The sequence below is a fragment of the Pteronotus mesoamericanus genome, unplaced genomic scaffold, assembly GCF_021234165.1.
Source record: "Pteronotus mesoamericanus isolate MK-2021 breed Mesoamerican mustached bat unplaced genomic scaffold, CSHL_Meso_final contig_58, whole genome shotgun sequence".
Lineage (NCBI taxonomy): Eukaryota > Metazoa > Chordata > Mammalia > Chiroptera > Mormoopidae > Pteronotus > Pteronotus mesoamericanus.
Window position 1 is genome coordinate 6,454,573 of NW_026555205.1, and position 11,825 is coordinate 6,466,397.

An 11,825-nucleotide genomic window follows, 5' to 3' on the forward strand; every position below is an offset into this window, starting at 1 on the left:
GGATTTGGTTATGGGACCTGCTAGGTCTAATTACAGTTGTAGGCCTCCTAGGAGACCGGTTGTGGTTCGCACAGAGTGGATCTTTAAAAATGTTGTGTGGATGTGCTCCCAGCTCTATTGCACTGAAGACTCAGTTGTTTGGGCTGATGGCTCCAGCACCTGTGGTAGAGCCTTGGTATTTGTATTTTTTCCCCCAAGTCTCCAGTGGTTAATTTTTTTTGGATTTCGTTAGAAGGCACTACCCCGGTAAAGAACTGAAAAGCTGAAGTGATTGTCCTTTCCTTGGCACTTGGTCCCTGTCTGGACATGAGTTCCGTCCACGAACCATCACCCCCCGCTGCCCAGAGCACAGCCCTGGAAAGGGGGTGCTGATCCTGAGGGGAAGGGACGAGGTTTCTGGGCGGGGTTGGAAGAAGGGCGTCTTGTCACTCTGAGCCGGCGTCCCCCACCACCTCGCCCCTTTCATGCTAAGGCTCACCTGGCTCTGTCCCCAGGCCTTGCCCTGGAGGAGTAAAGGGGAGAAGAAATATTCCATCTGGTCCCACAGAGTCAACTAACACCACTTGGACCCTAGTGGCTCCATCTCAGCCCCATCTCTCACCTCACTTCCTGCTGAACATGTCCACTGGGAAGTCCCATTGGCATCCCCAACCCAACCTCTCCAAGCTGAACTTGTGACCTGTCTCCACTCTTCCCCTTGCCCACTAATAGTCTTGTGGTCTCTGTCTCTGTTAAGTCTCACCACGGACCCATGCCGGAACGTCAGAGCCATTCTACCAGTGGACTCAAATTCAGAATGGCCCCCTTCTCTCTGCTCTCACTGTCCCAGTCCAGATCGAGAACACTTGCCACTTCTTGCCAGGACCCTTGAGACGGCCTCCCAATTAGTGTACGAGCTGGTAGCCTCTCCGTCCTCCAGCCCTTCCCACCCGGTTCCCTAAGAATTGTCTTCCTGGTCTGCCATTCCTTGGCCTCAGCAAAAACCTTCAATGGCTCCCTATTTTTCACGGAACAAAGTACATAACAGTGTGGCCGCCAAAGCCACAGATGCGCTGCTCCCATCCACCTTCTCCACTCTCCTTCGCTTGCTGCCAATAGCTCCCACTCTCCAGAACGTGCACATTCATGCAAATACTGTTCCCTCTGCCTGGCTTGTTCTTCCTGTCCCTCTACTGTTCCTCCTGGAAAAACCCTCCATCCCTCAGGATCCAGCTCCAATGCCCATCACCTGAGACACCTGCCTAATTTCCCCAAATATCAGCGCATTCACCATCAGTGCCCCATGATGCTACTACGTTCCTCAACAATAGCCCCCATTGGACCATAGGCTTTTATGTGTGCCTCGGCCCTTCCTGCTAGATGGGGAGGTCCCGAAAGGCTGCCTGTGGCCAGACTGGGTTCACCTTTGAATTTCTAGTACCCTCACTCTTGGATACAATAACCTGTTGGTTTCCTTATTTGTACATTGAGGATGAAAATAATAGTTGCTACCTCATGGCATTAGGTGGATTAAATGAAATAATGTATATAATATTCCTGCAAATAATGATAGTGAAGATGGTGATGATAAAAAAGGAAGAATAGTTAGCATCTATTTGGTGCTTTCTAAGTGCCAGACACTGTCCTAAATTCTTTACATAGATGAGACTCAGCCAAATAGTTGAGTTAATCCATAGAAAGTGATGGTAATTATGCATGCCTCCGTATGTATATTTGTTTACACATTACAAACATCATCTAGATGATATAGGTATAACATATACTCCACACTGTGCCTTGCATTGAGTGAAAACTCTAGCTTTTCTTTTCTTCCCCCACCTTTCCCTCCTTCATCATTAGCTCTTCCCACCCACCACCCTCCAAGGCTGGGGTTGGAGAGAGGTGACTATAGAAGGGGTCTCTGTCACTGACTCTTTAGTGGAAGAGAGCGATGCTCTTGGAGTTGCCTTTGAATTTTTGTTTCCCCTGTCAAGCTACCACTTCTTTGAGGACAAGACCTACGCTATAACTCTTTGTGTCCCCCATAAGCACCTGCATGGCGGTGGGCACAAGGCAGGCCCTAAATAAGCTCTCTTAGGCTGGGCCTAGCTTCAGAGGTTCTGGTTTTCAGTGATTGCTGCAGCTGACAGGTTCTCAGGAGCACTGAGAGCGGTAGCCAGAGCCATCCAGGAGCACCCCTTTCGTCAGTGCTCTGCTGGGGACAGGGTCCCAGGCTGGAAGGCTGTGGACCTGCATCCTGGATGCAGGTCTGACACCCACCTGCTGGGTGACCCTGTGCAAATCTCTCTCCTTGCCCAGATCTCAAGGTCTTCACCTGTAAAATGCTGCCCCTCAAGGCTGTCTGAAGATGCATGGCATGGCATCTGTGAAAAGTCTTTGCCAAAAGGCTGTGTAGAAGTGAGGTACTGCTAATCTCAAGGGCTGGGGCTTCACTCAGAGAGAAACATTCAGGAAATGGGAGTGGAGGGGGAGTTCAAGGGCTTGTGTATTCTGGACATATGGGGGCATATATTTGTTGTCCTCCTGTTTATCAGCATTAGTGATTCAAGCTGGTGCTGCTTGTGGAACACTCTGTCCTTTGGGATCCTCAGGGACAGGAGAGGTTGCAGAGCAACAAGGCTGAAGCCAGCACACAATTCAGTGTAAATAGTGATAGCAATGAGGCGCCACGCACACAGGTTCATACACATGCATTCGCACTCCTGACAGCTCCCAATGCTGCCATGTGAAAGCAGCTGGAGCTGATTACAGACAGACAGCTCCTTCTCTGGCTCTTTTTCTCGAAACAGTAAACCCTCCCTCCTCACCCCACCCCTGAGGATTGCCTGAGCTCTTAGAAGGGGAGTTGCTGGCGCCAAAGTTAAGTGCCTAGAAAGAACATAGAGGGGGAGCAGGGGTGTAGGGAGCTGCCACAGTGCTCCCCTCTTGTGGGGGGTAGCTAGAGAGGAAGGGATGAAAGGGGGAGAGCTGGCTGGGATACAGATGCAGCTTTGTGTTAACAGATGTGCTTTCCTGGCAAGAGAGAGCCAAGCCACTCAGTCCCTCCTTTTTCTTTCATCTGAATCTACCCAGGGATCCCCTCTTAACCCTTCTCCCTCTTAAATCCCCAACTTCCTCTTCAAATTCTGTTATTCGGCTTAAAGCTCAATACATGTTGTATGAATGGATGAATGAATACATACACGACGCCTCCTCACACCCATACCAATCCAAGCCCTGTTCCCACCTCACAGACCATGATAGCTGTGTGAGCACTTTCCTCTGCCTTTCTTTCTATATGCTCCCTTTGAACAGTTTCAACTTGTACCTCTATGCTCCTTACTGCCATATATCTGTTTCCAGCCCAGACCTCACCAGCTGCCTAAATGTTCCTTGTGCTCTTCAAATCCAACATGCTCCATTCAATTCTTCACAAATGACATCCCCAGGGGTTTCCTAGCAATGAGTCCAGGGGGTGGGAAGGAAAGAACTTTCTGTATGCCCCCTAGCAGGACAGGGGCATGAACACATTAGCACAGTCATTAGGGCAAACTCCTGATTCCAGGGCCTCTTTTCACACCAGGATACCAAAGTCATTCTCTTAATCTTCAACCCCCACCCTTAGGAATGCCAAATTGAGAATCTTGGAGGCTAACTGACCAATCTAGCCTGGCTTCTAAGATTGGAACCAGGCAAATTGTTTCAACAAATAGAAGTCCTTGAAAAGGAATCGGTATGTGCTGGTTAGTTAGTTACTCTCCAGCAATCTTCCTCCCAACCCCAATCTCATTGCTTTGCAATTCTGCTACTCCCGACCCCCACCATTCTTCACTCAGCATACACACACAGCCCTCCCCTCATCCCCAACTCCATTCCCCTTTATTCTGGAACCCTGTCTCCAGGCTCACTGCAAACCCCCAGGTAAATATTGAACCAAGATTGGTGAAAACTGGGTATTTCATTCCATCAGAAGAGTTCCAGAGGTAAGATCCAGACCCAGACCGTTTACTGAGAGTCCCTGCTCAATTTATTTCCAGGCCTTGGCAAGGATAAGAGCAAATAAAGTCCCGCTTTCCTCTAGGTCCTCCTAGATTTGGACAGCAGCCAAAAGACAGATAGCAAACACAATAAACTTTGGTCCCTGACAGACTCGGAGCCTATGAAGGCAGAATCCAAGTATCTTCCTTCTTTTTTCGAGGGGGACCCCAGCACCATACACCAGGACAAATGCAAGGTATAATTACATCCAACCGTGTTATGGCCACATCTAAGCATTTCCAGATTTTAAAGCAAAGTGAAAGCTTTATCACCAATTTCACTCTGACACACGAAGTGTGAAGTAATTTATTTAAAGCACTTGTGGTTAATTTCAAAACATTTATTTGCTCATTCCGCAAACATATTAAGCATTTCAAAGAGCTGTAATGCATGGTTACTGCCTTCACACTGTTCGTGTTCTAGTTGAAAGGGGGGGACCCCTCATACAAGTGTTAACTAACAATACGAGACCATGCCAAATCCTTTCTTATGTGTCCTGTGTGATTCTTGTAGTACCTTTGGCAGTAATGAGATTGTCCACTCTATTGCTACTATTACTACTGTTGTTCTCTCTAATATAGAAGGTGATTAGATGTATCTCTGTGATGTCTGCATTCATATCTGAGTTCTGACATTCACTAGCTATGTGACTTTGGCCAACTTACTCAGCCTGTCTGAGCCTGGTACGTCCTCTATAAAATGAAGACAATAACAGTACCTACCTCCCAGAGTTATAGTGAGAATTAAATGAGTTAATACACACAGCATACTTATAATGATACCTGGCACATAGTAAGTGCTCAATAATGTTAGTAATTTTATTTTCCTGATGCACCTACTGTCCTTTATTCCCACTAGAGGTTACAATTTTTATTGGGCTTCTAAAATAAGCTTGTAGACACCTTGTTCATCTATCCATTTAATCAACACATACACATTGAGCATCTACAAGTCCCTGAGCTAAGCCCTGGTCATATAAACAAGTAAGACATGGCTCCTGCCTTTGGTACTAAGCAATTCAAAATAGTCCTGGGTTAATAGTGCCCTAAAGCACCTGAATAAGCAAACACAAATCCTCCCTGGAAGAACACACCCTCTATCCAGTTTTCATGGGATCACCATGGCTAAAGTCTGGCTAAACGTGAACTCATAATCCAAAATTACAAAGCATATGATAAAGGTAGAAATGACAAAAAAATAATTAGATCCTCAGAGGCTCAGATACTAAGGTTATATGATATAAAATATTTTTTAAAGTTTTAGGTGTAACAAAGGAAGATTTTGAAAACATTGGCAAAAATAAACAAGATAACAGAGAAAATAATTAGAAAGTATATTATCTTTTGATAGGTGGCAAAGCTAGTACTCAAAGCAGGAAGTGACCCCTTCAATGTTACCTAGCTCAAAATGAGGGGCTCCAGTCAGGTTCTCTATGTCTGGTCTTCTTTTGGCAGACTTGGTGACCAGGGCTGTGTCCTTTATTCCCTGACTCTGTCAAAGAATGAGATGAGTACAAAGCACTGTACTAGATCTATAGAAACTACCAAGACGAACACAATAGAGTCGCTGTCATCAGATAGCTTAGAATTTAGTAGAAAGACATGACTACACACATAGAAAAATAACCATAGATATCAGGTCATGTGGCAGAAACCACTGTGGTCTGAAATGGTAGGAGTGCTCATCCACATTACCTAGAGGACTTCTTAAACACAAATTTGGGGAGCACATTAGAGTTTCTGATTCAGTAAGTGTCTAAAAAGCACCCAATTGAAAAGTTTTCAGAGATGCTGTTGCTGCTGGCCCCAGAGAAACACTTTGAGAGGCTCTGGTCTCAGGTACTGTGAAGTCAGTTACACTTAAGTGGAGGTGGGGTGTGAAATGATATCATTTGCATCTTAGAAAAATCACTCAGGCCACTTTGAGGAGAAGGGTAGCAGAGGAGGAAAAAGAGATGAGGAAACAAGGAGCTATTGAAGGAATCAAGGCAATAGAAGACTGGAGACAGTGCTAAACTAAAGCAGTCATAGGAGGAATGGAGAAAGTGGATCAGATTCGAGGAATACTCAGTAAGTAGACTTGGTAGGGCTTAGTGACTGGCTGAATGTCGATGTGAGAAATAAAGACGTAGGAAAGACAACTCTTGGGCTTTTGCCTTGGGCAACTGGTGCCTCCTGGTTTTACTGAGCATGTTGTTTACTGTAATCAAAAGTTTAATGTGTCACCAGACTTGGGGGTGCAAGGCTGGGGGGGTAGCATTTCTGCCTTTAAATCTCATAGCAATAGTTCCAGGGAATTCAACAGGCATCTCTCTCTGTCCACTCAATCCCTACTTTCAGCACCATGAGTCCTCATCTCAACCCTAATGAACTTGGGATTCTCTTCAAAATACCTGGAAAGTAAAAGGAAGACTGCGATCACCCTGACTTGATGACCAGGCCACCAGAGACCCAGTTCAGAGCCTGCCCCTCTGCTATTACCCCAGGTATGTTTAATTCATTTATTCATCATTTTACTATCTACAGGGCTGCTGCCTAAAGCAAAGGGTCCCCAACCCTCAGGCCACAGATGGTACTGGTCATTGGCCTGTTAGGAATTGGGCCACAGAGCAGGAGGTAAGTGGCTGGGCCAGTGAGCAAAGCTTCAAAGCTTCACTTGTTCCCATTACTGCCTGATCTCCACCTCCTGTCTCCCCCCACCACCCCCCTTGCTCTGTGGAAAAACTGTCTTCCACAAAACCAGTCTCTGGTGCCCCTGGGGACCACTGGCCTAGAGGGCTTTTGAAATATTCACAAAGGCCACATTACACATATAGGTAAAGAATTCATAATTTGCTCTTATTTTACCAGGAAAACAAAAGCATTTTAAAGGGCAGCCTGAAAAAGATATTTATTCTGCATATATTTAAAATGTGTAAAAATGAGCAATTTGCCAGTACATCATCAGCCGTGACTATTTGTAAGTTTCCTCCGTAGGGAAGTAGACTGCCAGCAATAAGCAGGACCAGCAGGATGATGGATGGGATAATTGTCCATTAGGGAATAGATAATTTTTGTACCATGGGAGGGTTCGACAGGATACAGACATGATAGATGGATGGAAAAAGAGTTAGCTAATGTGATAGGAGTTGCAGCTCCATTTCTGGTAGTAACTATTCTCTGGCTGAATCAATGATTAATCAAAGACACATTCTCATTTGAAACTCTTTTCTCACCGGTACATAACCCCCACTTTGTGTTAAATTTAATAGCATCATTAAAAACTGCTGTTCAAGAAACTCAAATTACTTTGCCCCAGAAGGAATCACATCACATTAGAGAATGCTTTTGTGAGCTCATGTGCAGGAGCCACGTAGGGGCTCTACCTGTGTTTAAATGTTGAACATTTGAATCCTCAATGCCTACCACAGAGTCTGAAACACACAATGCACTCAATAAATGTTTGTTAAATTAAAGGGAAATTAATTCATACATTTGTCCATGCATTTGCCTGTTTATTCCTTTAACAGACATTTATTAAATACAGGAATTAAGAGCTCTGGCACAGGAACCAGATGCTTCAGGTTTCAAATTGCAGCTCCAACCAGCTGTATGCATTTGGGGAAGTTACTTAGCTTCTCTGAGCCTGATGCCTCCTGTGTGAAATGCGGAAACAACAGCATTTGCTCTCATAGGGCTGTGTGAGTGTTAAATGAGTTAGTGTTATTTAAGTGTTTAGTGCAGGGCCCGGCCCATAATAAGTGCTCACTAAAGGGTAACTGTAATTATTATCATTGTTGTGTGCACCCTGCTGGCCCTTTCTCAAATAACTAAGTCCATAGAAGAGGTACAGAATCTCTTAAGAAATGACAAGGCTTTTGGCCAAAGCTGGTATTCATTTAAGCAGTTTTTATGGTTCTCAACCCAGAGCCCTACTGCCTTAGGCCTGCCATTCCTGGCCTAGTGCCTTCTTGTGGCAGGTCAGGCTATCTCTAGGTATGTTGTACTCTCCAGAGAAGCTTGAGAATTTGCAGAGCAGGAAGATGAAGGAAGAAGATAAGGGCTGGCAAGGATACAACTAACCATCAACATGCAAACCTGTTGCATCCCCATCATTGTTAACTCTCTTGAGTGTCTTTCTGTGCTTTTGTATAGCTGTTTCTGGCAATATTTCTCCCTACTAATTGCTATTTCTAATGTTTATCCTCTTGGCACAGTTGAATAAGATCGTCTTTGATTTTAATTTCAATTTTAAGGCAACATAGTGGAAAACACATGACTTGGGGTTTAGTCAGGAGGTAAGGGTGACGGCTCATAAAGTTAGTGGCATGAGAGGATTCTGGAGATAGAAACAAGGCTACTGAAGAGCTGTGTGATGTAGGGTACATTACCTAATGTCTCTGTGCCTCATCTGTAGAAAAGAGAAAGGGAGAATAATGGTTGTTAAGACTAAGTGGAAACCACCTACTGCCATATCTACTGCACAGTGAGTGCTAAATAAATAGCGGCTATGACTATTAATCTGGGGACCCATATGTGAAAAGAGAAGTCCAGAGAATTAACCCCTTGTAGCTTTTGCCTTCTAGGTCCTTATTCTCACTACTAAACTAGGCCTGCCTCTTTCAAGCCCTTTATAGTCTCATGTTTACACATATTCTGATATACTAATTACAGGCCGTGATTGTTTATTATGTCAGGTAAATTTAATACATTTAAAATTATGCTTCCCATACCTGTCTACGTGGAAGGTCTTACGAGCAACTTGAGGACAGGAGCTATACATTTTTCATCTAATATGTGCTCAATAAATATTGGGTAAATGTTAGCAGTTGATCTAGCAAGTTAAACTACTTGAGTTGTATATGTCTTACATCTCCTATGTTTTCATTACAAGCAGAACAGAAAAGAGGACTGGGTGCATTGTACAAATACAGGCCTGGGTTTGAACTCTAAAATTGGTACCTGGGTGTAAAGTACCTAGTAGTGTGAAAAAATGCAACACTAGATAAATTGTAATAGCACTACTAATAGTAGCAATGGCAGTAGTAAGAGTACCTACAGTAGTCCCCCATTTATCCATGGGGGATACATTCCAATACCCCCAGTGGATGCCTGAAACCACAGACAGCACCAAACCATACACGTACATATGTGTGTGTGTATGTATGTATATATGTGTGTGTGTGTGTGTGTGTGTATATAAAAGGTCTGTCCAGAAAAAGTCCAGCCATTGTTAAAATAACAATAACAGTTTGCAAGACATCAATGTAGCCTAGCAGCCAAGGTGAGTAGACTGCAATGCGCATGTGTGAACAATGATGACTTCACTGTCTAGGCAGTGGGAGTGGTAGATGCCATTGAGTGAGCATGTGTACTGTGTGGCTGTCACATTCAAAATGGCTGAGCAAGTAGAGCAATGAATCTGCATCAAATTTTGCATTACGCTTGAACATTCCTCCATGGAAACTATTTGTATGATTCAGAAGACCGCAGCTATGGGCAACTGGTGATGGGCGGCTTCATCACGACAATGCACCTGCTCATGCATCATGTCTTATGTAGAATATTTTGGCAAAGCAAGAAATATCCCAGGTGACTCAGCCCCTCTACAGCCCAGGTTTGGCTCCCTGCAACTTCTGGATTTTCCTAAAACTAAAATCACCTTTGAAAGGGAAGAGATTTCAAACTGTCATTGAGACTCAGGAAAATATGACAGGCAGCTGATGGCAATTAGTAGAACTATGTGAGGTCCCAAGGTGCCTACTTTGAAGGGGACTGAGGCATCATTATTCTATGTACAATGTTTCATGTATCTTGTATCTTCTTCAATAAATGTCTCTATTTTTCATATTACGTGGATAGATACTTCCTAGACAGACTATTTTACATATATAATGTTTTTTCCTATATATATGTACAATTAACAGCTTCTCTCTGTCATATCCACACTGCCAGCAATCTATCCTTGCACTTTGGGGCCATTATTAAGTAAAATAAGGGTTACCTGAATACAAGCCCTGCGATACCACGACAGTCCATCTGAATACCCAGAGGGTTACTAAGTGACTAAGGAGTGTATAGTGTACAAGGGTGAGCAAAAGTAGGTTTACAGGGAAGTGGAAGAAAGTTCTAGTAGGTTGAAGTATTAGCGGGAGCAGCCGGGTGGTGGGAGGAGCCGTTACAGGAGCTGAAGCTGTTGGTTAATCCTGATCAAGATGACAACCTTCCAAAAGCACCAAGACTTTGTGGCAGAGCTCATGGGGGAAAAGCCAGTGGGGAGCCTGGCTGGAACTGGTGAAGTCCGGGGCAAGAAGCTGGAGGAAAGGGCCTTTGACAAGGCCTATGTGGTCCTTGGCCAGTTTCTGGTGCTAAAGAAAGATGAAGACCTCTTCAGCAAATGGCTAAAGGACACATGTGGTGCCAATGCCAAGGAGTCCCGGGACTGCTTCAGGTGCCTCTGAGAGTGATGCGACGCCTTCTTGTGATGCTCTCTGGGGAGCCCCCAGTCCCTAACCTGGGTCTTGGAGTCTTCAGAGTTTGCAGCTGAGTGGGGGGCTCCACCCTTGGCCTCTACAAAGGAAACAATTGCTGTATACTCACCTCCAGCATCCTCCAGGGTCTTTGTGGGAGTTCTCTCCCCTCACCATTTCAACTTTTTTGGAATTCTTGTTCTTGCATGCATCTCCCTTCTTCCCCTACCAGTTTCAGGTCAATAATTATCAGCTGTTCTGAGAGGATTCCTGGCCCCTTCCCTCGCCCTCGCCGTCACCCTCACCCTCACCCTCACCCTCACCTCTGGTCTGTTTTATGCCATTTTGTTTCTCTTTTGGCAGAACAGTCACTGTCCATGTAAAGTTTTCTGAATCAATAAAGTCAGTGGCCTTCAAAAAAAAAGTAGGTTTACAGCGGTGAGAATGTGAAACACACAGTTTATTCTTATATTATTATTTATTAATTATTGTATTATTTTCCACATGAACAACTGAAAACCTACTTTTGCCCCACCCTGTATATAGGAAGGAGATTCTGGACAAGGGGATGATTCATGTCCCAGGGAGCACATAGTGAGATGGCACAAGATTTCATCATACCACTAAGAACTATGTGCAATTTAATAGTTATGAATTGTTTACTTCTGGAATTTTTTATTTAGTATTTTCAGACCATGGTTGACCTCAGGTAACTGAATCCATGGAAAGCAAAACTATGGATAAGGGGGCACTACTATGCTAGCAAAAAGTGGAGTAGAATTTCCCTAAGGTTTAATTTTGTTCTTAAAGATTGTGAGGGGCCAAAAATAAGCTATGTGGAGGAAGTAGAGTGTAGTTGAACCTGGGTGTGAATCTGTGCTCCCTACATATTGATTGTGTGATCTTGCATTAAGCTCCCTGAGTCTCAGTCTCCTCATATATAAAATTAAGAAAATGTCAGTACCTGCCTCACAGCTTTGTGGTGAGGATCAAATAAGAAGTGGTACGTAAAGCACACAATAGCATAGTTCATTACATATAATAAGGACCCAAAAAGAGCTATGTTATGAATTAATAAATGTGTATCATCAATAAAATGGCATGAAAAATACTCTGGGCACTCTTTAGCACCTGCATGAGATTGGAAGGAAGAAGAAGTAACTCCCAATAAGGGCTAGTGAAATCATCTGTCTCTTACTGTCTAATACCTGGTATTGGAAACTAGAAAATTAAAGTTATCAGAAACCATTCTCAGTGAATACACAGAAAGAAGCCACTGTTTCCTGACATAGCGAAATGGTTGCTAGAGCTCAGAGATTCCCTCAGAATGTGATTAAGTGTTGAAAAGGACAAATCATAT

At 44.1% G+C, this 11,825-nt stretch overlaps 1 protein-coding gene across 1 annotated transcript; it reads left to right on the forward strand.

Moving 5' to 3' along the window:
• The first annotated feature begins 10,148 nt into the window (after positions 1-10,148).
• On the forward strand, positions 10,149-10,456 carry LOC129076250 (barrier-to-autointegration factor-like). Its single transcript, XM_054580420.1, has one exon. The coding sequence runs from the start codon at positions 10,211-10,213 to the stop codon at positions 10,454-10,456; it is 246 nt and encodes an 81-aa protein (XP_054436395.1). The 5' UTR covers positions 10,149-10,210.
• Positions 10,457-11,825: the final 1,369 nt, after the last annotated feature.

Excerpts from the sequence above, each read along its gene's own strand:
- LOC129076250 (XM_054580420.1), top strand. The coding sequence starts at position 10,211 with ATGACAACCTTCCAAAAGCACCAAGACTTTGTGGCAGAGCTCATGGGG.